The following is a 27033-nucleotide window of genomic DNA, read 5'->3' on the forward strand; positions in this document are numbered from 1 at the left end:
AAAAATTGCATTTTTCCAAGCGTTGAAAGACGAGTGGTCAACACACGGGCCCCGTAGTCGCAACGTCCATGGTTCGGTTCCAGTATGCTTCGATTTATTTTTTTCCCAACATTATTTTTCATAAGGCAAATCAATGAAATTCATACTGATTTCTGTGGCTAAAATTCATTCTTACGTTCTTTTGCCTGCAGTTTATAAAAAATATGTATTATATAAGACCACGTAGTCGTACGTCACCATTGCGTACAACCGCATCGGGCTGTCCCTTGTAGTTTTTTCTAAGAATTCACGAAAGTTTCGTTTTTATTTCACTTAAAATTTATTTCACTTGAAATCTCTTTAGAATTTCCATGCAATTCACATCAGAATTGTCTTAAAAATGTTGGAGTCCTCCCTTAAATTCATCTGAAAATTCACTTAGAATTCCCCTTGAAATTCTCTAAATATTCTTTTCGAGATACCTTGGAATTACATTGGAACTGCCTTAAAACTCTTCGGATAATTCCTTTGAAATTTTACCCTTAAAATTCGATTCCCTTGGGTTAGATTAGAGCAGTTCCACGCCAAATGTCGAATCAAGAAAAAAACTCGACCTTCTCCGATTTCCACAATTGTGTGTTATGGGCAAGCATTCACATTTTTACAAAAATTCGGCCATTTTAGGTGTTGTAATTTTTTAAATATATAAAAGCGAGTTAACAAGAAGTTTAAACCATGTCCAAAAGTTGATGTTGTACGATTTTTGTCAATTTTTAATACTCCTAAAGTTAGCATTTTTCATGAACTTCATTAAAAAAGAAAATTATAAATACGGAAGACATAGGGGAAAAGTTGGCTTCGGCAATATCTTAATCTATTATCGTACAACGTCCTTGAGAGCTCAATTTTGGCATGTGGATACATTGTGTTTCAGAGCAACTATTGGCCAAATTTGAGTGCTCTAGGACTTTGTTTACCTCCCGAACGATAATAAGTTAAGGTATTGCTGAAGCCAACTTTTCCCCTATTGGTATATTTTTCCCAGAATTACTTTACTTTTCTAAACAACTGTCTCAGGCGTCATTTCTATAAGGAGTAACTTTTCAGTGCTACAATTTATTGACGACGCCATTTTGAAAAAAAAAATACAAGATCCGAAATGGCCGAATTTTTGCAAAAATGTGAACGATTGCCCATAACACATTATTATGCAAAATTTCATGCAAATCTGATAAGGTTGAGTCAAATTTTGTATCCCATACCCATTTTATATCATATATGGCCTGGAACTGGATTTCTTTATGAAAGATACTTCTCTGAATCGATTCCCTCGGCATTTTTCACGGATACTGAAATACTCTTCACAATCGTCATGAAATTTTCCACAGAGAAACTTTTTTTTTAATATGAACTCTCGCAATTGACTGGGAGTTCTAGTTAGAGTTTTTCCGAAGACAACATATCAAGAAGACTGGCAACTATCTCGTTTTCAGATAACAGTCATCCCACAATTATGGGTTATCTAATAATGATAATAAAGTTATCTTAGTTAACCAGGGTGTCTACTCAATCCAAGGAATCAAATTCCCTGAGTTTTCCAGGTTTTTCCAGGTCGGATGAAAAAAATTCCAGGTGCATACAAATTATACACATTATTATTTTATCGAACCCCCCTGTTTGCTGGTGTTCACACTGCTTGCACATGTCGAAAGAACTGTCAATTTAGATTTCAAAACAAAACTGTATCAGGAATCAAAAGTAAATACTTCCATCATGAATTACCGGAAAATTGCTCTAGTTTCGGCAGACGTATTTGCTTTTATTATTTTAAATAAAATGAGAAAGAGAAGGTGAACTTTGTAGAGTAGGAAATGGTTGCTCAGGAGGAACACCGGCAGGGATTTGGCTCATCTTGTCCATCAAGAGCTGCAATATGAAGATGAAAATGGATTTCAAAACTTCGCCAGGATGTCGATACCAACTTTAGACAAGCTAGTGGGAAAAGTTCTCACTAGATGTACATGATTCCTTGAGTTCTGAAAATTTCTGTTAACAACTCAATTCTGCAAGGTCTTCAAACCTCCTGACGTCCCTGAAGTTTTGTTTCTGTTCTCCGGTAAAATTTCCTTAAAAATCAAGAATCTTTCCTGACAATCTGCAAATGTCTCGGTAGTTCTACAGATTTCTTTGAAGTTCTGTGTGTTCTTCAGAAGTTCAGCAAATTTTCTCAAAAACCTACAAAGTTCCTGAATCCCTGAAGATTTAAGATCCTTGAAGATCAACAATTATCTCTGATGTTCACAACATTTCTAATAATCTACAAACTTCTCGAAAGTTCTGTAATTTTCTCTGCAGATTTTCATGATTCAATGAATATCTGCAAATATCTCTGAACATCTATACAATTTTCTAAAGAATTAAAAGATTATCTAAAAAAATTTTGAACTTTCCGGAAGTTTTAGGAAGTATTCTGAAGTTTTTCTAATTTTTCTGAAGCTGTGCAAATATCTCTAAAGATCAGCGAACTTACCTGAAGTTCTGTGAATGTCTTTCAAGATCCAAGAACCGCAGTAAAATTCTGAAAATTTATTTAAACATCTGCTAATTTTTGAGTAGATTTACGACCTACCCTACCCCTACCTTTTCTAAAGTTCCTAAAATTTATTTCAAATTCTGTAAAGTTTTCTGAAGTACTGTATTTCTGCTCTAAAGATCTACGAACTGCCCTGAAGTTCAATAAATTTCACAGTAGATCTCCGAACTTTTCTAAAGTTATTTAAATTTCTTTGTGGATTCTTGATCTAAAGATCGGCGAACTTTCCCGCAGATCTGCGAGTTTTGCTGAAGTTTTGCAAATTTTTCTAAAAACGTACGAATTTTCTGACGTTCTACAGACTTCTCTTAAGGTCTACGGACTTCTCTGAAGTTCTTTAGATTTATCTATTTCCGACTTCCATGGAGTTCTTCAAAATATTGTACTTTTGTACTTCGCTGCGATTTGTTTTTGGAATTGAGGTGCTTTTCTGACATTTAACGAATTTTTCTGAAGATCTCACATTTGTGTGAAACTGTGAAACTTTCCGTCAAATTCCTGCAAATATCTTTGAAGTTCTGTAAAGTTGTCTTAAGCTCCGTAGCTCTATTCCCAAGATCTACAAAAAAAACTTGAGGCTCCATAAATTTCTCAGTAGATCTGCAAACTTCTCTGATGTTTTGTAAATTCCTCTAGGGTTACCCTGAAGATTTGAAAATTCCTTGAAGATTACCTAAAGTTGTTAAAATTTATCAGAAAATATTTGAGCTTCCTTGAAGTTTTAAATGTTTCTCTCAAGATCTACAATTTTTTCTGAAATCGTGTAAATATTTATTTTTTTTAAATCCCTGAAGTTCTGCAATTTTTACTGAAGATCCATTAACATTTCTGATATTCTTGTGATTTTTTCAGAAGTCCTGTGATTTTTTTTCAAAGTTCTATAGCTTTGTTCTGAAGATCTACGAACTTTTGTGATGTTGAATAATGTTTCGAGGATCTCCAAACTTCTGTGAAAATTTCACTGTAGATTCTTGGACTTGTCTGAAGTTATGCGAATTTCCCTGAAGATTTGTAAAATTTCGCTTATAGTTTTACAAATTGATTTGAAATTATTTTTGCTGAAGTTTTGAAAATTTCTTTGAACATTTATCTGAAGATCTACGACCTCTCTTGTGATTTTGTTTTTATGAATTTCTGTTAATAACTTTTAATTTGTTTGTAGTTCTGTTCTCAAGATCTACGAACTACCCTGAAGCTCAACAAATTTCTCAGTAGATCTCCGACCCTCTCTGAAGCTCAAAAAAAATTCTATGTTGGGTCTCAGACCTGCTGTCTGGCATGCTTCGTATGCTTCCTTTTGACGGTTGCCAGTCTCTCTTTTTCGGCTGTTTCCTTTTTACGACGATTTTGATCCTCCACATACAAATCAGCGAAGATCGAGCGTGACAAGACTCTCTGAATGAACTTGTCTCGTTCGCACACGTTGTCTTAGCTGTCAGATGCTTGTCAAGTTCAGTGTCCTTAAGGAACGTTTCGAGAAAGGGAACGAAAAACTTCTTTTGAATTACGAATGAAGTGATAATTGGAAAATTCCCTGAGTGGAAGCAAAATTCCCTGAATATTCCAGGTTTTTCCAGAAAAAATAAAATTCCCTGTAAATTCCCGGTTTTCCAGGTTTTTTCCAGGTAGTAGACACCCTGCTAACTGGAAGTGATCCTTTGCTGTTATTTTCGAGGAACTTGAAAGTCCTAGAATTTACGGAATAACAGAGTCGTGGATTTTTTAAGGTCACTCAACCGGACACTATCGGGCTGAATGGGTCATTGGACTGAATTATAAAGTGTGAGAGATAGAATTAAGATTTTGTTTAAAGATACTTTGAACTTGATACAAATGAGACCTATTCAAAATTTTACGAAAATTTCCAAGATTCTGGACATTTGTTTAGAGTCTAAGCGAAGACAACAAATCAAGAAGACTGGCAACTCTTCCATTTTCTCATACGAACGCTATGAGACAGGTACAATCACGTCATCTGCCGAATCTGTTGTTTATTAATTTATTTGATAAGGCTCAAACGAATTAACTTAACAGAGCCGAGAATTCTTGGTCACTATACAATACATCTTAAAACTATAGTCAAAAGGTACAACACAATAAACACTTTATCTTCCGCTATCCAAAAAGCCTCCTCCAGTGGTTTCATTATATGGCAGTTACGCTAACGGAGGTCAGAGCGCTTCCATTGCAGCAATGGACGCAAAACGTGGTCATCACTCCCACACTCATCACGAAACAGTTGCTTTCCAAAGTCGACGAAGCATCGATCGAAAGAACTGCTGATGAAGAACAATGAGGAGGACCACACAATGGTTGGTGCCGAGAAAACAGACGATCGCGTGACACACATCGAGAGTGGCCTGCTTTTGTCGACAGCCGAGTGAACACTGAACGAATTTGATAGCAAAGATTACATCCTCAGAAGAAAGGTTTGTTTTTCTATGCGTTGCTTCTACCTTCACTCAAGCGCAGCGCTATTGTATGTGTCGCTTGGATTCTGGCAAAGTTGCCAGTCTTCTTGATATGATGTCGTCGGTCTAAGGCTAATTTTTTTCAAGATATGTGACTTGAACATCATCGAGATCATAGAATGATGTGGTCCATTAGAAATGGACCAAGAATTCTCTTCACAATCGTCATGAAATTTCTCGCAGACTACCTTAAATTTCTAGTTTGATCTCTCATAACTGTCTTCGACTTCTAGTCAAGTAGTAGTAGTAAAAGTTACGTTTATTTGCTGGTTTTTTATGTTTCAACATTTGGTTTGAATATTTCAATTGGTTAGCCTTTGGCTCTTCAGTTTTGTTCTAGTTAATTGGTTATTCTAATGTGAGGATTGCGTATAGCGCTAATTTATGGGATTCGTTTGAATTTAAAAATTTGATAACCTACCTACGTGAGCACAGGAACCCACCTAACTACTTAAACTAGTTTGCCAAATCACGAATGATCTGGTGTTTGATCTCGGACAGGCGACTCTGAACCTTTCCAGCGTGGAAGTCTTTCGCTCCTCGAGTGGTTGAAGACCGTCCAGGTGGTGAATCTCAGAATAACGAGTTCGCGGTGGACTGTTAAGGATCATTCTGAGGATCTTGTTTTCGATCCTCTGAAGCTTAAGGTGGTGGCACTTAGCACAACTCTCCCAGATTGGCATAAAGGGTGATCGGTCAAAATTTGGTCAATATCAACTTGACGTATTTCTTTCAATTTTGCATTTAAAAAACCTGAACACCCCTCATTTTGAAGGTGTGTGTGTGTAGAATGTTGCTCCTATTTTGATTTTGGAATTCACTCTTCAGTTGTCAAAATGCCGTCCAAGCAAGAAGAGCAGCGTATCAAAATTTTGCTCGCGCATCGCGAAAATCCGAGCTACTCGCACGCAAAGTTGGCAAAATCGCTAAAAGTTGCCAAATCAACCGTTACAAATGTAATTAAAGTGTTTGGGGAACGTTTGTCGACAGCCAGGAAGTCTGGATCGGGGGGAAATCGAAAACCGGAAGCCGCTGAGACGACAAAGAGAGTTGCCGGTAGTTTCAAGCGAAACCCTAACCTCTCTCTCCGAGATGCCGCAAATAAGCTGGGTGTATCGTCTACAACCGTGCATCGAGCCAAAAAACGAGCCGGACTATCGACTTACAAGAAGGTAGTGACTCCAAATCGCGATGATAAACAAAATACGACGGCCAAAGCGCGATCCCGGAGGCTGTACACGACGATGCTGACGAAGTTTGACTGCGTGGTAATGGACGACGAAACCTACGTCAAAGCCGACTACAAGCAGCTTCCGGGACAGGAGTTTTTTACGGCAAAAGGAAGGGGAAAGGTAGCAGATGTTTTCAAGCACATGAAACTGTCAAAGTTCGCAAAGAAATATCTGGTTTGGCAAGCCATCTGTACCTGTGGCTTGAAAAGCAGCATTTTCATAGCTTCCGGGACTGTCAACCAAGAAATTTACGTGAAAGAGTGTTTGAATAAACGTCTGCTGCCTTTCCTGAAGAAACACGGTTGTTCCGTACTGTTTTGGCCGGATTTGGCATCTTTCCATTACGGTAAAAAGGCCATGGAGTGGTACGCCGCCAACAACGTGCAGGTGGTTCCCAAGGACAAGAACCCTCCCAACACGCCAGAGCTCCGCCCAATTGAGAAATACTGGGCTATTGTCAAGCGGAACCTAAAGAAGACCAAAAAAACTGCTAAGGGCGAGCAGCAGTTCAAGGCAAACTGGCTTTCTGCGGCGAAGAAGGTGGACAAGGTGGCTGTACAAAATCTGATGGCAGGGGTCAAGCGTAAGGCCCGGCAATTCGGATTTGGAAAAGCGGAGGCCTAACTGAATATTTTTCCTGAATTTTATACTAATTGAACTTGAAAAAGAAATTTAATTTGATTTTTTAAATAAACGATTTCACCGATTTACACGCGTTTTCCCTTGACCAAATTTTGACCGATCACCCTTTACCATACTCAATAGCCGACAGAATGATCTGCTTGTGGACAGCAAGCTTGTTTTTGAGGGGCAGGCTGGACTTCCTGTTTATCTGAGGGTAGAGCGACCTGATCAAGATGTTACACTTGGTGGATGTCTTGTCCACATGGGATCGGAATAGCAATTTGCTATCGAGGGTGAGACCAAGGTAGACTACTTCACTCGACCATTCAATGGGAGAGCTATCAAGATGGATCTTGACGTTAGCAGGCGGAACAAGCCGAGGTGAATTTGAGTGTGGAAACAGAATGGTTTGTGTTTTAGCTGCATTGAGACAAATCTTCCAGCTCTTGAAATAGTCGGACAGAACATCCAGGCCTGATTGTAGTTTACTCGCCAGAGCACGGATCACTCGAGGTGTCACCTGCGAACATTTAGAGGATACCACCACCCAGCAGGGGAGGAACGTTTGACGTGAAAATGTTGAATAGGATAGGCCCAAGCAGGCTACCCTGAGGGACCCCTGCATCAACGTTGAACGTATCAGAGGGGATATTGTTCAAGTAGACCTGGAATGATCTGCCCGACAAGTAGTTTTTGATGATCTTCACGAGGTAGATCGGAAAGTTGTATCGATGCAGCTTGTACACTAGGCCATCATGCCAGACATTTTCGAACGTCTTCTCGACGTCCAAAAATGCCATGGCCGATGTATTGGAAACGGACTTGTTCCGCTTGATGATGGAGTTCTAGTCAAAACTCCATTGGAGTTCTTCTCAAAATACCATTGGAATTTTTCATTGAAGTACCTTGGTCTTATCACTTGAATTTCTGCTAAATTTTCCTGGATTTTTATAAAAATCTAAACCAACAATTGAAATAGGCGGAACAATAAAACGTAAACAATAGCTTTAAACGCAAATTCCTCGAGAATCAAAGCACATCCAAGCAATCTTACACCGTCATCTGATAGAGCAAACTTCCTTTATCGAATGGCATTGTTAGTTTGCGTGAGAGTGTTTTGATTCTCTAGAATTTTGTGTTTACGTTTGGTTGCTCCGCCTATTTCCATTGCTGGTCTAGAAATCATATTGTTTTCCTGAGAGTGAACGAAATATATTTTTTTCCGATTGTCACTGGTCCCCCTGCTTCTAGAACATCGAATAAATAGGGTCATATTTATGCCTGGCTATGAAAAATCTGAAATTTTTTGCTTCATCTGGTAGAACGTCGTTCCAAAATTGCTTAAAATTAGGATTATTTTTTTAAAGTCTATGATTTCAACTCTTGAAAAAAACAATTCAAACGCTGAAATCTCGCAACATTTGCAAAATCTAAAAAAAAAGTCGTCCAAGATTTCAAAAATAATCCCCGATTTTATTTTCTATATCCGTGAACAACTATTACAATTTCGGTTAAGTGACCCACTCGGTCTAATGGCATTCGGCCTAATTACCCATGACCTTTAAAAATTGAAAACCATTTCTGATCGGGTTGAGGTCTTCTCGTTCCAACTGGCAGGGGATGCGCGATTTTATAATATCGTGTATACACACCCACACACCCATCTTCTCCATATCATTCTGATGGGATCGTCGTCTTTATCACTTCCTTTGCCCGGTCGGTCGTCATCGTGGTTGTGATTTGCAAAGCTAGGCGACGGGTAGAAGTCAGCACCGACTTGTGGCTTTGCCCATCAGCTGCACAAACACTCAAAGCAGGATTAATGATTTTCCACGTTCACTCGAAAGTCATCCATTCAGGGGGCTGCTGCGGGTGGGCTAGGTCGGTCGGTCGGTCGTTAACAGTTTTCCCTTTTATGCGATTCACACGGCCAATCAGAGTAGCTCAAAGTTTAGCCAAATTCGACTCAATATTGCAAATAGCCCACTGAACACTGAGGGAATATAGCAAACATTGTTTTTCATGTTTTCTCAAATAGAACCTACTAAATGTTTTCAATGTGTCGGACACATGCATCAATTATATGTGTGATCAGACACTCTTGTCATGGTGCCCCCGAGTTTCATAAGATTTCACTGTGCTTTTTGTTTATGTGTACCCAATGAATGTTATGAGTCTTTCTACATGGAAATTTGCCATAAAGCATGCGCACTTTTAGATGAGGGTAAAATTTTCCTCAATTTTCCAGGAAAAACTTCGTGTGTATAAGAAAAATAGAGAAATATTTCACTCAGTCTATTAGTATACGCCTAGACTGAGTAAAATTTTGATCAAGTTTTCTCATATTCAAGGCGTTTTTGCTCACTCACTGAGTAACCCCACTTTTTGCAATTTTGAGTTGAATTCGAACATGTGAAAAGGGCCAATGAGCACCACTTCAAACGTCGATTTCTAACGAATGACAACACACTTACGCAAACTTACTACAACATCTTATAGAGCATACTTTCTCTGCCAGATGCTGCTGTTTGTTTGCCTGAATGAATCTTAATACACGAGAAATCGACGTTCAAAGTCATTGATTCCATGAGGATCATTAACCCTTTTCATGTGTTCGTCTAGAACTTAGTAACTGAGTCAAATTTAACTCAAAATTTCAAAAACTGCATGAATATGAGGAAAATCGACCAACATTTTACTCAGTCTATGAGTATACTAATAGACTGGGTGAAATATCTGTCGATTTTCGTCATATTCATTCGTCTAGAGTTACTCTCATCGGCCGTGCATGGACGCGAGATGGGCGTGGTGCGGTTTTTCCTATCGCTGCAGATGTGGCATTTCCGTTTATTTTATTTTTTTCTGACAGGATACACCCAAGACTCGAATACCATCCGCTAAGGCGCAGTCAAGCGGAAAAGTACTGCTTGCGAATATACAAAAGTGCCAAGATACATTTTATCTATGTGGGATGAAATTAAAGGATATATTACGTTGCCTGTGGTGGAAAATGTTAAAACTTCAAAAGCGAACAAACTTAATCACGAGTGGGTTTAAAAATTCACTAACGGAAAAGTTGCTCTGATCCGCAATCCCATCCCACCCCATCGCCACCAGAAGCAAACAAGCCCGCAGAAAATCAAACAACCCCAACAGCAATCAAATCCATACTTACACAACCATTCCGTAGGCTCCCTCGCCGATGTAGGCCAGCTGCTGGTAGCGTGGTCCCACTTCGAACAACTGACCGCGGATGACCTCCGCGTTGGGGTTGGTATTCGTGACGCCGTTGTTGGAATTTGCACCCCCACCGACGCCGGGGGCTTGCCCGGCCTGGGCACCGTTGGCGTTGTTATTCTGACCGGCGGCTTCCGCCATTTTTCACACACTCTATCCGGCTCTTTCGCTTTCTTCTCCTTTAGGGGGTTGGAAAAACTGCCAACCGGTTGCGCGGTTTGTTTTGCTACTCGCTTCTTTGCTTTCGTATCACTTGCTCTTCGGGTTGCAACGGATTGCTTTTCTTTCCCACAGCCGGCTTCTTCGGCACCAAACTGAGTGAGTATTGCGCGCACCGCACACACACACACACACTCGCACACACCGGCACTTGGTTTTCGCCAATTATGGTGATCTACTTTTTCCAAACTTTTTCACTTATCGCGCCTTATCAAACCGAACATAAACACAACCTTCAGTTGGCAAGCACTGTTTGAGGGGGAAAAAGAAGAAAATGGAAAACAGTTAATTTTATGCAGTTAAAAAATGCGAAAATTAATATCTAAAATAGTATACCATTTTACACTGAAACAAAACTGCTGACTGTACAAAATCAGGTAGGTTTAAAACGTCATTGTTTAATTAAGATCTAATTTCCGTCATACTCAGCACAACTCGTACTTTAGTTCTCGTTTTCGAATGGATTTAAACAAAAAATGGAATGCAATCAAAATTTGTGTTACTTCATACGTAAAGTTTACAATTATAAAGTTGGGAGATAATGCTATACTAAAATCAACATGTAGCTTTAGTGCGATAATTTATGAGTTAGAGAAAGTTCAGTAGAGGTTAGATTGATAGTTCCATTAGGGTACGGCAGAGTGAAAATTGCACAGAAGTTGAAATTAAGCGTAGGGCCATTGATGCGATACTAGTAATCAAATCTACACTCCTTTGCCTAGCTCACTTGATGGAAGAACTGAACGTGAACGTGAATGTTCAATTTTCACACTTTTTGATTAATCTATCCTTTTCATAACTTTCTCTAGCTAATAAATTATCGCACTGAAGTTTCATGTTGAGATTAGTATACCATTTCCTTTTTTAAAAAATGGAATGTTTCCATCAAAGACTACTTCTTGTTTACCTTTCCATACGTACCGTTAGATTAGATAAAAAGTGACAACTTGTTGAGATATTGTAAAAATTTAACACTGCTTCAATTTCATCATACGAGTTTCAATTTCTTCCAAACAAATTGAAATGTCATTGGAGCGCTTCTTTTGTTTTCGAGAAGAATTCACCTGATTGATCCACCTTGCAGTTCTCATAAAATTCTTGACAATTCTCACTGTGTTAAGTAGGAATCCCCAAAAGTATTGCGCTGACAATATCTCTCCTCAGTAATCACTAAGTATTACCTTGAGTATTCTTCGGAATTCTTTCAATATTCCGCTCAGAATTCTCTTGGAGTGGTTCCGTGAATTCCTTGAAATGGTCCTCAGAACTCCTTAGAAACTCTTCTTTGAGTTCTCTAAAAATGATTACATTGTTCCTCTCCATAGCATTCCTTTGAAATTTATCCCAAAGCTTCGTTGGAAATTTCTTTGAAATATTTCTCAGCACTTTTTTGCAATACTCCTAAGAGTACCTTTGGGATTATTCTCAGAATTTTCATTTTATTCTAAGTTCTCCTTAGAATTTACATTCAGTTCTCCAAAAACACCTTTTAGAAAAGTCTCAAATTACATACCAGCATTAGTCAGAACTCTCTTCGAATTCTCTTTGGAATTCTCTTGGAATGCTCCACAGAATTTCCCAGTAAATTTACTTTGAAGACTACTCAGAATTCCCTTTGAATTCAACTCAGAACAACCTTGGAACTCCCACCTGGAATCTGGAGTTCGTCAGAACTAATTTGAAAGGAATGCTCAGATTCCACTTTCCTTAAAAATTCATCCTGTTGGGAAGTGGTACTAGCCAGGTTTTCTTCGATAACCGAGCAGTGGGTTTATGGCTCCACACCCCAACACGAGTCATTGATAATCCTACAGTAATATCGCTACTGTGATTGCCACAGTTTTCTTACATACGGAAGGGGCTCGGGATTCTATATAAAATACGTAAAACACTAGCGAGTAATCATACAAAACTACATACTATATATTGACCAAATAACAACTTTATAGCCAGATTTACATTTATTTACAATAGCAACAAAACATTGAACAGCTTAAAACTTGTTATCCCTATCTAACCGTTCCTGACCCTTGCCTAGTGGCTAAATAGAGTTATTCTCTTATCAGGAGTAGTATCCGATCTTCCTGTCGATACCTTAGGTATGAAATGTTCCTCAATTACGTGTGGACTGTATCAGGGTGTCGACTCAGTCCAGTAATTAAAAAAAATCCAGATGCAGTGCCTAACCTTTTTTGGCAACACGACCTCATCAGCTATTACTTTCCTCAGATATATTTTAGTGCTTTCAGGATTTTTTTTCATTAAATACCACATGGACTTCTAACCCATGAAGAGTGGTCTAATACAATTAGGGTTGTGTAACCGGTAGTCCCCTGACCGGTATCACTGGCATGAGATAATATCGGTATTTTCTGTACTGGTCATTTGAACAATAATAAATCATTTTTTTAGTATTTTTAGTAACGCAGTCAACAAGTAATAATTTTGAAATATTTCAGAAAACGTCATGATAACCCAAGCTTGAAACATTTCTATATAGAGCTGGAATTAGGACGTAACAGCTTTTGTAAACAATGCATTCTCTCCATGATATCTAGAAATCCAAGGCTCGCCCACTCAAATCAACGTCACCATCGGGTAGGGAAAGACTTTCCTTTCCCGTTGGTTATATTGGTTTGCGTGAGCCTACCTTGAATTTCGAGAAATCATCGAGAGAAGTCATTGTTTACAAAAGCTGTTACGCCCTGATTCTTACTTTCTGGAATGCTTTTCAAACCATTAAGTACGGTTCGCCCAATGGGCAAGACATTCTAGATATATTCCAAAATATCTTTAAATATTTCATAATATCATTGGAAAAATTAAAGTATTTGCAAAAATTAATACATTTAAAAGATACACACTTAGATTGTTTCGCCGAGATGGGCACCACCGAGCAGCTCGGCATTTTATTTCGCTGGATCTCAGTCAAAAACTAACCGAGCTAATAAACGGGAATTTTGCCGAGATCTCAGCTAACAAACATAAATTTTGCTGAATCTCGGCAAGTTTTTCGCTGAGATCCAGCAAAATAAAATACCGAGCTGCTCGGTGGTGCCCATCTCGGTAAAAAATCTAAGTGTGTAGAGCTTTTTAAACTAAACAATGTTTGTTCTACGAATATGTTCGTGTTTAAGTTGTCCCGCCCCTGGGTTTCACCACACTTCAGTAAAATCAGGCTGGATCTGCCTGGAAATTTCGTGACAAAAATTAGATTTCGCATGAGAGGCGATAAGTTGAATGTACATACTTCTTACTTCGGAATTGAATAATCATAATAATACTCGGGATAATAGGATATTCAGAAGATTAACCAAATAAATTATGTCTTTTTATAGCCACTTTAACACCTTTAGGTTATTCGTGACTTGTCTTGCAAAAAACGTTAATGTAGTGATCGAAGAATGGATGTGAAACTAGTAAAAATTCCTTGAAATAAATGGTTTTTCTTATTTTCGATATCCATTTATTTTCTTAAAATCTCTGGGTACCGGTATTTTACCGATATTATCGTTAATGAATCTGTAAGTACCGGAATACCGGTACTTGCATAATTGGTCCGGTACTGACAACCCTAAATTCAATCTCAGATTGAATAAAGCATTCGATACACTTTATAGAATGCAAAAAAGACAGAAATCGTGGGTTGCCAAACACAGGAAAGCACCTTCTGAATTCACAAATTTTAAATATGTTAAGCGCCAGGTAATCATTTCCAGCAGTTTAAAAATTTTAGGAAGTTCATAATCTTGGATTTACTCCATGATACGAGAAAAGATCCTTGGTATGACAATTTTTTCACCTTTAGAAGTTCTTTTCTAACTGTTTCCGAACTTAATACTAGGGGCAGAAATTCATCCAGTTCTCCTACATCTTACATACAATGGCGTCGCGTAACCTCACTTTTTACCTGTTCAACAACTTTGAAAACGTTATTTAGGGTCATGTTTAAATTCAAATCAATTTCAAAAGGCTCAGGGTCTCCTAGTTTCACAGATTTGTTTTCATTGGTACCAATATTGTTTTATTTGTTTACTTTTTGAGAGTTGTTGAACAGGTAGATTGAGGTTAGGGCGACGCCACTGCTTACATAGGACACTATATTGGTAGCAAATTATACAACAACCTACCACAAATATGTAAATATGCTGTAGGCCCATTCAAGTTAAAAATCGTCCTGAGCAAACGTTTAAAGGACCATCTCTCCAGATATCTACCCTGAAGCTCTAATACTAATGTCACGGATACACTTGTATGACAAACTATAAACATGAGCATTATGTGTATAATAAATTATTAGCACATCCATGGTCACACTTGCATAGTTTTTGTATAGTTGTTGTATAGTGCTCATAATTATTATACAAATAATACTCATTCTCATAGTTTGTCATCCAAGTGTATCCGCAGCATAACGATACTCAAACGTCAGTGTATTCCCGGAAAATGATGTCCAACATTCCTGTCTATTCCGACGCTTCTGGGATCCTCATTTGTTCTTCGGTCCGGCGGAGCACGAGCTCTTCATCGGATAAGAAGCAATCTCCGATGTCTAACCATCGTTGCGCCTGAAGCTTCAGCAACTGTCAAGTTCGATACTTCTGAGATCCTCATCTTTTATTTGGTATGGCGGAACACCAGCTCTCTATCAGCTTCGCAACTGTCTATTCCGATGCTTCTGGGATCCTCATCTGTTCTTCGGTCCGGCGGAGCACCAGCTCTTCATTGGGTAAGATGCTGGTATATGCCTGGCCGAAGCCGCCAGTGATACTGCACCCCTAAAAGATGTATAACATTTGTTTCAGTTTCAACATGAACCCTCACAATATTCGAGCTCTTCATCGTATCTTGCAGCCTGCACCTATAACATATAACTACTCCGATCCTTCTGGAATCCATACCTGATCCACAGACTGGTGGAACACCAGCTCCAAGTTTCAACGAACCCTGTCACACGTAAATCTTCAGCCAACATTTATGTTGTCAGTTTAGCTTTAAGTTGTAAATCTAAGTCAGCAAACGCATTCCCTTAAAAGAGTTCAACTCACTGGGAGTGCAATTATTTTGTATTGTCTATTGAAAAAAGTGAAGATTTTGTGCCTATGGGAGAAGAGGCTGTTTAAGAAGCCTTACTCCTACGGGTTTTCCTTCTGTGCAGTAAATAACTAAAAAAAAATGTTTCAGAAGAAAATCATCCCCGTGTCTTAACACTTTACCATTCTTGCATTTTTACTCAACAGCGCTCGAAGGTTAAATTTTGACAGACGCAATTAGGTGTAACATCTATTAAGAGACGCACATATCCATTTGGAGGTTAACTTTTGCAACAACTAACAACGTCTAGCGTCTATGAAAATGGATTTTTAACATCCCTCGGTTGTTGATCTCGGCCCTAATAAAAATTGTATGGTTAATTTGCTTAACGACGTGTTCTGGGTATCATCCAAACCATTTGTGGAATAGTTTCAACTTAAGGAATGTGCCAAAACGCAGTGGGAATAGAATTCATCGAAATACCTTTTTATTTTAGTTATTCTTTGCTCAACTTTCAAAAATTCAACATCAAGCAATGCGCAACAAGTTTGCAAAACTATTTAAAATTTGAAATGAACAACCATCCCTAAATGTTTGTGTATTGTGCGTGTAGTTTTTTTTTAATGTTTGTTTTCAAGATGAATAGAAATAAGTTCATGTTTTAGGATTAATTAAATATTTGTATAAATCATATTTCAAACCTCCTTCTCCCTCTCCTCATCCATAAAACTGTATATCTCAACTAACCTCGAGACGACCGCGAGTAATCGGTTCAATTCCTTTAACTCTAGATTTAAGACATTAATCATGTATAATGCAAATGATAACTCGGCTCTGTAAAGTTTATTCGATTGAGCCTGTTGTTTAATATAAAAAAAAACCATCCTTAAACTACACCGAGTAATTAAGTTGTTTGAAACTAGCGAAGTCTGTCATACTTTTCAATAAGTTTCTGAGATTAAGAAATATTTCCCTGAATTTGAATGTTGAAAATTTCCCTAAGATTCCCTGATTTTTCAGGTCCAAAGAGTAGTTCCCTGATATTCTCTGAGTTTCCAGGTAGTCAATACCCTGTGTATGATGGTGGTAAATGTTATGCCGTACTAATTCAGGGTTGTAGTATCTGGGTGATGTTACTCCCGAACACATCCTTTGATATTCTTCTCTGAATTCCCTTGAAATAAGAAATAATTCCTAGAGGAAATTCTCATCAAATTTATTCATTAAAGTTAATAAGCTTTGAAATTTATTTGAAATCTGGGATCATGCAATTTATTCTATCTACGCAGTCTTGAATATTTTTGTTCGTCCCAGATTATTGAAAATTTCTCATTAGGTCCAAGATTTCAAACAAGTCGAAGTTTAAAATCTATAGAAGTTATCCATGTTCCAGAAAGACTCAATTCAAGCCTAAGAATTTATGTTTTTTTTTGTTTATTAATTTATTTGATTAGGCTCATTTGAATTAACTTTACAGAGCCGAAGATTCTTGTTAACTATACAAAACATCGTAAAACTATAGTCAAAAGGTACAACACAATAAATACTTTATCTTCCGCTATCCAACAAGCCTCCTCCATCAGAACGGGATCGGCTTCCAGTGGTTTCATTGTATGGCACAGTGGCGTCGCGTCCACATGTGCAACCTGTGCACGACACAGGTATAAATAATATAAAAAAATGCGTTTAGATTTTTATAGATTTTTTATGGATTTTATAGCTGTACTTCTTTACTCCAGACCACATATGACCATGAATACACTATTTCATAGTGAGGTTCAATTAAATCTTCGACCTTGGTTTGCTTTAAAAAGGATTAAATTCAGCTCGGATGGTCTACCTAATCCCTAATGCACTGATGTCTAAGCATGTCGATTTGTTAAACTTGTTACAATAGTGCATCAAACAACTTGTTAAATAGTGCACCAAAAAGCGAGCTTTTTTGAGATGCGGGTGGCAAGTTTGTGACTGGTCAAATGCCTGATGTAAGCCAAGCAGACCTTCTATCACCTCTTGAAACATACCACAAATTTTCCACAATACATGGCGGTTTGCACCACTAGTTGTAATTTAAACTTTCAGCAGTCGCGCGTCAAACGGGAGCAACACGGAAAGAGCAGTCTGGTACACTTTTGACGTGTATCATACTTGCAGACCGGTTTGAATGTGTGAGTTTAAATTAGAAGAATATTTGTGATGTATGGGTGCCTAAAGCGTGCATTTCTCGCTGTGCACTTGGATAACTGATTGCTGGCAAAGAGAGTAATGGAAAAAGAGAGCGCAAATGCTCGCTCTCACTCTCTTGTCAGTTGTAAAGCTTTCAATTACCGATGGTTGCGCCTGTCAAAACTGATGAGAAATGAGTTGAAATAGGCCCTTCAAATGTTACGTTAGGTAGGGATTAATATAGTAAGTGAGAATATGTCCCTCGAATTCATGGAGCATTGAAAAATAAAACAAAAACTAATATGTGGTGGTAAACTACAGATAAACAAATGAGGCACGCGACGCGTTAGAATCGCCAACGGGGGGCAGAGCGCTTCCATTGCAGCAATGGACGCAAAACGTGGTCAGCACTCACACACTTTGCTTTCCAAAGTCGACGGTGGATCGACAGAAAGAACTGCTGATTAAGAATAATGAGGAGGACCACACAATGGTTGCTGCCGAATAAACAGACGACAGCGTGGCACACATATAGGGTGGCAAGACTAGGATCATAAAAAATTGAAAATTCAGGATATTCAACATTCTTCTTAATTTGAGATATAGAATTTTTTTGTAAATTCTTTTTTTTTTTGCTGCAAGCTTGAGATTTTGCTATGTTTGGAATATTTTTTTTTTCTTTTAATTTCAAAGCCCGTGATTTTGCTTTTTATTTAATCCAGGATATTGATTTGATAGTTAGTTTTACTCTGGGCCTTCAAGATCCTAATTAAGCTGTTTTCAAGCTCTTGTGTAAAGACTGGGGTCTTAATTCAAAATTTAGAAAAAATTATGGGTACGAAACCTTGCAAATCTTTCTGGCTTAGAATATGTATTAAAAATATTAAAGGTCCAGAATTCATCGAAACTCAAATGATGCAGAATCTTATTTTCGAAGCCTTGGATTATAATGAAAAACTAAATTAGCAATCTTCAAAATTTCCCTAAGTTCGAAATCTTGAAACTGAAATACGTCCCTGAACCTTGAAGAAACGATCCATTTGTTGGATCTTTAAAAAATGTTTCAAGTCCAAGAACCTTTCCCTGGATTTAAATAGTTCTAGTTTAAACCCTTCTAAAAAAAATCAATTTTTCACCTTCCTTCAAGAATGGTGATACCATAGTTTGTAATGAAGTTATGAATAAGGATTGAGAAATATTTCCCTGAATTTAAAGAAAATTCCCTGATTTACCAGGTTTTACAAGTAATCGACACCCTGAGAATGGATGTAAATATTCATATTATGCGTTCTTATAGGCTTTGTTGTGTATCTTTTGAACTAAACTATCGTACCAAACGTATGATTGATTCGTTAACGTCAAAATCATTGATATATTTGATGTTTCAGCTCGATACGATGGAAATGGGCGCTTATGCCGAAGTAGTTCTCTACCACAGGGTAAATTTTCCCTATCCTGATGGTGGAGTTAGTTTGCAAAGGCGAGCTAGGGGATGTCTGTGAAGATAAATCCAAAATAAATAAAAGACGGGCTGGCGGTTTCGACCTCTTGATGCTTTGAGCGGAATTCTTGATTGTACTACAAATCAGACAAGCGAAACCAAAATGTATTAAGTCCCGAAAAGCGGCTCAGTAATAAATAGAAACGATAATGCCTTCCACCGCTCGGTATATATTTTCGATTTCGGTCCTTTCACAACGCCTTCACGAATTAAATTGAACTAAGGACTGGTGTTGAAAACATTTACACAATTCAGTGCAATAAAGAAGGCGAGTCGCATTTTATAACGAAACCAATGTTCAACCCACCGGCCCACAACGTTTCCGTGGTGTAGTGGTTATCACATCCGCCTAACATGCCTCCGGCTGAAAATCTCCGTTTGTCAATTACTGAGAAATTTAATTACCTCGAATAACCAGTTTCCTCGTATGACGCTTCTTTCTTCTTCTTCGCATTTTAAGCTTATTGCATATCGCATATTAGCTTATTGCGTGCTCTCAACTTAGTGTTCTAGATGCACTTTCACAGTTATTAATTGAGAGCTTTCGATGCCTTTACCATTTTTGCATTGGTATAATTGTGTAGCATTATACTTCTATGCCCAGTAGACTGATTCAAAATTTGACTTTTTCGCTCCACAGTGCTCAAGTGGTTTCAAATCGGGTCCTGATTAGCCTCCCAAAGTTACAGCTCATTTGGTTAGAAACAGACTTCGCACAAGCCATTTGAAGTTTACATGTCAATTACTATGGGAAATCTCAACTTTTTGTTCATTGCCTTCCAGTCTTTTTCCATATTGAGCTGCGAAATAATTCGATAGCCATTCTTATAGAAAATTTTCTCAGCTACTTTGCCGAAGATCGTTTCTAAGTAAAACGAGACAGGAAAAAGTTATTAATTATTTAAGAGATTGGTAAACTTATGACATGATCAAGCAGCTGCTCTGTAGGCAACAGTGTATTTTGCAGTGTTACATAGTAGCCATGATTTTTGTGTCCTATTCAACGCCCCAGAAACACCAATGTTGCCTGCTGAGCAGTTGATTGAGCATGATCATAAGAAATCAGCGCATTGAACCATTTATAACTTTCGATCCTTGCATTTAATCAAAAAGTAGTCTTGAGCAAAGTTGTAGCTGGGAAAATTTCCTATAAGTACAAGTGAAAGCTTTCGAAGCAGACTGATATGGTGAATTATTATATAGACATGAACAAAAATCTTGGTTTTACCATAGTAATTCCCACACAAACTTCAAATGGTTTGTGCCATCTCAGTTTCTCACCAAATGGGTTCAAATTTTGAGAGGTTAATCAGGATCCGATTTGGAATCGGTTAAGTATTGTGGAGCGAAAATTTCAAATTTTGCATCACTCTAATGCCCAGGGAAGTCGAGAAATTTTCCAACCCGAGAAATTCCTAGACTCGACCGGGAATTGAGCCCAGCCACCTCCAGCATGGTCTTGCTTTGTAGCTGCGCCCATACCGACTGAGTATGACCCAATACCTCGAATAATTTTATCCGAAAGGATGTAGGGGAAATGGATGTAATGTCGGCCTAAATGTCCCTAATTTGGGCCCATACATAAATTCAGTAATCGACTAAATTTTCAATAGCGTCCAAAAATATACATTAGTACCGTCCCAATGACGCGTTCATCCAGATTAAATTGATAAATAGCAGATCTTTAGCGATGGGCGCAATCTTCGATCCATATGCCAACATTAGGGCCATTTCCCCTATTTCTCAGTGGCGACGCCTTAAATTAATTGAACTGCCCTTTGATTCTCGGATCTGTCTTGATGTTTTCGGACCTTCGCTGATGCTTTCAATTCTATTGAAGATATCGCCGTTCTGCTCTGAAATAAATGGAATTCTCGAAAACACCTTTAAATTTGCCTGACATTATCTGGACTTTTGTGAAGTTTCTGAAATATTTCTTCAGTTTTCATAAACTTGCTGATGGTAAATGAGATTCTCGGAACATCTTAAGGGTTCTCGATTTATTTTTCAGCAAATTATGGAACTAAGGTCTGTATCCACAATCCGGAAACATCAAAACTTAAGTTGAACACAAATTTCGCATTATATTTTAATCTTAGTAGTTTATTTCAGATTCATGGGATATGATTTCAGGGTGGCAAGTGAATTTTTTGATTTTAAATTCCTGGTTTTTCCCGGTTTTCCTGGTGTCTTCTATAAAAAATCCTGGTTTTTGAACAAAGCTTTAAATGTATCAGTTTTTCAGATTTCCTTTAATTCTTCTACATGAGAGAAATGTCTTAAGTATATATGTATTTAGTGAAATACTTCAAATAATATGCTTCGTATGCAAACTAAACTGGTTTGAAAAAAAAAAAACAGAAGTAAAATAATTATTCCATTACGTATATTCAACGTTCGTTGAGTTGTGTCGACTTTTCACCAACCAAAGGACAATCGTTAACTAAAATGCAAATCATTTTTCAAACCTGATAATAAAAAATATTTAGAATGCATCAGTGGACCAGTTGGCGATAATGGCATTTATATGTCATTAACACTCCGAACCCGGAGCCTCGGTAAAATGTGTAACGTCAAACTTACAATGTTTGAAAAATCATAGCTCAGCCATTCATTGACAAATTTCAACTTTATCGGCACCATCTGAAACTACATACATTAAAAATTTATTCGGTATCAATAGATTTAAAATCTATCGATAAATTGTAGAGCTATGATTTTTCAAACATTGCCAATTTTCCGCTACACATTTTACCGGAGGCATCGTGTTCGGAGTGGCAAAAAAGGGTAACAGTTTTCATTCAACAACAAAATCTAATGAAAGCTCATACTTTCTCTTGTCAATCACGTATCCAGCACCGAGAGCAAGATTTCTGATAGATCAGTGCACGTAGATGTCAAATTTGACAATTTCGGGTGGTTTGTTTCGGTTCACATTCGTAGTTATCTGGTGTTAAATGAAAGGGATACAACAAGACCAAATTGTGAGGTTAGGGACCGTGCACTGATCTATATGAGCTTTCATCGTATTTGCACTGAGGCTGTGTTCCATTTGGTGAACTTTCACTTAAATTTGACAGAAGGAAAATTTTCAAATAAATCTGCTATTGTACCAGACTTATTTCTGACCCACCAGGAATCAATTTTTACAAACACCTTCTCGAAAATAGGAACGTCAACAACAGAGGGATTTTTGAACATCTTAATTTCTTTTCGAAGTGTCAAATTTAAGTGAAAATTCACCAATTGGAACACAGCAAAGTTGCGAACATAAAGCAAAGTTGCGTTGGCATGACAGCAGCAACGAAAGCTCTGATGCTTTTCTTCTCGATTATCAAAGTGTATTGAATATTGCTGATTCACATCAGTGTCTGTTTTTATCATTAACCATCACACGCAAGAAGTTGGCGCTTCAATCCAGTGTAGATGAATTGCATTCGTTTTGAATATCTTCGCTGTGAAGTACGAGCGAAACGAACAAATGAGTTCATTATGCATCAACGTTGATATTCACCACTGCTTGATTATCCAACCCAAAATTGTCAAAATCAGCAGCGATCCTCAAAAGCAAAATATTCAAATTCATTTTGGGCAAAATGATTATTTTGAATATTGTCTACTCCAGAGCCTAAAACCTCCATATTATCAGCAATTCAGTATGAGGCTATAATTTTCCATCAATATGTTTATAAAAATCAACACAACACGTTCTTCAGCGCTATATTTGTGTAATATGAAAATAATCATTTTGCATTTGATCCTCAAAATCATCCCTACCAAGATGAAGATGAATATTGATATTGACAACAACACAGGCGATAAAAAACATCCAGCCACGAATGAACAAAAACAAATGTCGACTTCGAAACTCAGAGGTTGCTTTGATCAAATGAATGTTGCTATGCCAAAATTCAGATTCATACAGGTAGTTGGTCTATCTGTTAAGGTTGTCTTCATTTTCAGCTAAGTTGAGTATAGAAGGAATGATTTTTATCAGCACTGATTCACATATATCTTAGCATAGCATCGACATTTCACAAATAAGAAGAAGCAACGTCCGCAGCTGTCAAACATAAACACAACCGGATAATAACTATCATTCTCCGAAGCCTCGGTTGAAGACAGATCGATCCCTCTTGATGCGATCGACCCGATTCGCTGGATTATCAAATTTTATCAATCAGGCTATACTGAAACCACATGTAACCCTAGAATCTACTAAGTAATTGTGGAGACGGTGTCCTCATGAAATGAAATAGTGTAGTAGTCCATAGGTTGGTTGGAGGATCTTCTTTTGCCAATGCGCTGAAAAGCAGTTTTAATTTATTTTTCGATTCAAATATTTCAAAATTTCTTCAATTTATCTTGCGAACTTCCACCTAAAGTGTTGTTTTGAATGTTCCCTTTCATATTTTATGCAGTGGAGTCGCCTTATCCTCAATCTACCTGGTCAGCAACTCCTAAAACGTAATCAAATAAAACAATATTGGTATCAATTAATATAAATCAGTGAAACTGTAAGACACTGTGCCTTTTGAAATTTATTTGAATGTAAAAATGACCCTGAAATAACGTTTTCAAAGCCGTTGAACAGGTAAAAAGTGAGGTTACGCGACGCCACTGATTTTATGTGTTGTCATGCAAACAAGGTCTTCAACTCGGTCTTCAAGGAACGCTTTTGGTTCAGTGTTCGGAAATCTCAAAAGCAAGTCAAATTTGACGCCAAAAAGTAATTTTTCTCTGAACTAGCAATATACAGATATATTATTTTGCACGCATCACACATAAATAGTAACGTCATCATTTCAAACCGACATGAATCTGCAAATTATTATTTTCCTGGTTTTGCTTAAAAATTCCCGGTTTTTCCTGGTATAACAAAATTCCCGATATTTCCCTGGTTTTCCTGGTTCACTTGCCACCCTGTGATTTAGAAAATCACTAAGTCAAAACATAGTTATTCGGTATTTGCATATAATTTTCGATCTTTGCGCTTAACTCCATCCATTAGGATTTGAACAGACTCCTCAGATACCGTGGTGGCCGTCTTAGTCCAAATTTGTTGGAAGTGTTTAATATCTTTGATTTCTTGTTTCTTTCCAGAAAGCTTTCCGCTTCATCAGAGCCCAATATCTCTCGATTGGACGTAACTCTAGACAACTTGGCGGATTTGCAGTTTTTGGTACAATATTCACTTGATTTACTTCGTACCACTCCATCACAGTTTTAGCATAATGGCGTGATGCCAAATTTGGCCAACACAAAGGGTTTTCCTTTGTGGCTTTTGATGAAGGGTAGCAATCGCTTCTGCAGGCACTCTTTCTGGTAAATCTCCTTGTTGATTGTGCCTGTAGTGATGAATGAAGATTTACTTTTTCAGCCTCACGTGCAAATTGCTTGCCAAATAAGGTATCTTTTGGGAAATTTCGATGCCTTCTTCGTCCTGAAATACTCAGCTGTAGCATTTCTGGCCATAGCAGAATAGAAAGCCAGCCCTGGAAGCTGCTTGAAATCTTCCAGGACATAAGTTTTATCGTCCATAACAACGCATGGAAACTTCGTTCAATATTCACAGCCTAAACGTCAAGCCCGTGATTTTGCTGTCAAATTCTGTTTGCCGTTGCGATTTGGAACTGTTTTTACTTTATACAACTTCAACCCCAAACGCTGGTTTGATTTTTGGACAAAACCAGTTGACATTCCTATTTTACGAGCCACCGTTCGAACAGAGGGATTCGGGTTTTCCTTCAATATCCTCTTCACTTTTCGGTCCATGACAGGATCAGCACGTCCAATGTTTTTATCACTTCTCGGTTTCCTCTCGACCGTCAAACGTTCCAAAAATGATTTGAGCACACCGTGAACAGTGAATTTAGGTAAATCCATTTTTTTTTGCAAGTTCCCGTATTGACAAGTCAGGATTTGCATGACATCCGTACAAAATCCGCTTGCGCACGTGTTTTTCATTCGTCGCCATCTTGAACACTAAACATGGAATGTAAACACCAATCAAAGTATTTTTAATCAATGACTCCCAGCTATACCTCATTGAAATTTTTCACTCCTACGTGCAATATTTCAAAAGTTACAGTGATTTTAAGGTGTTCTGAACTCCTAAGTCTGTCCTTAAGATCTCTGATCTCTAGATCTAGCTTTTTTGAGGTACCTGGAACTTCTTAAACGTTTCCAGAATTTTCCTCAATTTCTCAATCTTTCTGAAATTATCTTGGCATTCTTCTCTTCAATTCTAGGAACTTCTTTTTTTTTTTCCTCTGTTCGGGACCTAACACCACTGCGACCAGTAATTTGATATATTGTAGTATATCCCGTGTCTTTAGTTTAGTGCATGTCATATTACTCCATCACTATTGAGAAATGATGAAGTATTCGATTTTTTTACAGTTGTCCTTCTCACATTTATACCAGGATTCGACTCTAATTGAAAGGTCCCGCTATTTATACCCTTCGGAGTGATGAAACACCCTCCAAAGGTGCGCCCCTTTGTCAGTCAAAATTGGATTCCTTAGCAACAAAATTAAGGAATGACACCGATATTGACCATGCATCAGAACCCTAGTCTTAACCACTTCAAACTAGGGAACAACGAATAGAAGATTAGGAATCACATAGATGAAGACTAATAGCGAATTCGTTTATTATTCAGTTCCAACCTGGATCGGGTATCAAGATTGGGCCTGCTTATTTTCTGACAAACGTCAGTTTGCTCGTTTGTTTTTAAAACCTAGCTCAGGTTGAGGTTAACACTGACAAAAAGTTCGGTTTCGCACTGGGTTGGAACTGGTGTTAACCCCGATAATAAACGAATTCGCTATAACTAACTAATTTTCCCTTGTTTAAAGATCATCTTCGGTGGACAAAGCCGAGACTTGTCACTATCAACAAGGCATAAAAAGTAACAAGGAGATGCGTTTCTTGGATTACTGAAAAATCCTGTTCCCCTAGTTTGAAGTAGTCACGACTAGGAATCGGTAGTAGATCTTACATCCCGTAACGTACCACGAAAAGTCGATCTACCCACGTTACGGGGCTAGGAACTTCTTAAAAGTTCCTATAGTTTTTCGGAAGCTAATAGAACCACTTTGAGGATCTTAAAGCCTCCAGTAAGTTCCCCATATTTTCAGCGTGTCTTTATGTCCCGCAGTTTGTTTATGGAGCTTCACTGAAATTCTCAGCATTTGCTTTCATTTCTGAATAGTTCCTACAATTGCTGTAAAGTTAATGGAACTTTCCTGAAGATCTCTAGTTTTTCATAAAGATAGTTACAAACTATCTGTTGGCCTATGGATCTATAATTGGGCCCATCGCTAAAAAGCTACTAGTTATCAATTTTATCTACAGGGTGACGAATAATTATCCTTGTTTAATGATTTAGACGTAACTTTATTGCTTGTGAATTGAATTACCACATATGTATGGGAAATGTAGGAACACCAACACAGTTTATGGTATTCACAACAATTTCTCAAAATGTGCTCCTTTGACTCGTAGACACGCCTTCAACCTCTTAGGGAAATTATCGACGATGGACATTAGTTCCTCCACAGATATTGCATCCCAGACTTTTGTCAAACTTGCTTTCAGATGATCTAAAGATATGTGTGACTTAGTACATAATCTGGACTCAAGATTAGACCAGACGGAATAGTCCATTGGATTTAAATCAGGAGAGATTGAAGGCCATTCATCTTTTGTCAAATATCTAGGAAAAAAAATTGCTACAAAGCTCCAGCGTCTTTTTTGCTCCATGCGATGGTGCCCAATCCTGTTCAAATGTCTAATCGTTGTTACCGAAATGCGTACGTGGCCAAGGTGCAACTGTGTCCGTCAGCAGCTTCTGGTAGACTATTTGGTTGATTTTGACGCCTTTTTCGCTAAATATTAACGGAGTTTTACCGAAAGCCGCAATATCTGGCGATCGTTTTTGTAGTTGTGGTATTGCTCAACAGTGAAAATCTT

The 27033-nt window shown here is 37.9% G+C and overlaps 1 protein-coding gene across 3 annotated transcripts in view; it reads right to left on the reverse strand.

The window, feature by feature from the left end:
• The window catches only part of rl (Mitogen-activated protein kinase rl), a 325879-nt gene that overhangs the window by 289570 nt on the left and 9276 nt on the right, over positions 1–27033 (reverse strand). For all 3 annotated transcript variants that reach the window (XM_065217845.1, XM_065217844.1, XM_065217843.1), the window contains exon 2: positions 10075–10604. In XM_065217845.1, coding sequence (XP_065073917.1) covers positions 10075–10277 — 203 coding nt within the window. In that variant the 5' untranslated portion in view covers positions 10278–10604. The remainder of the gene's footprint in view (positions 1–10074; positions 10605–27033) is intronic.

This window comes from Ochlerotatus camptorhynchus, unplaced genomic scaffold (genome assembly GCF_037179485.1).
Source record: "Ochlerotatus camptorhynchus isolate MF236.1 unplaced genomic scaffold, CSIRO-AGI_Acam_v1.1 ptg000080l, whole genome shotgun sequence".
NCBI classification, from domain to species: Eukaryota; Metazoa; Arthropoda; class Insecta; order Diptera; family Culicidae; genus Ochlerotatus; species Ochlerotatus camptorhynchus.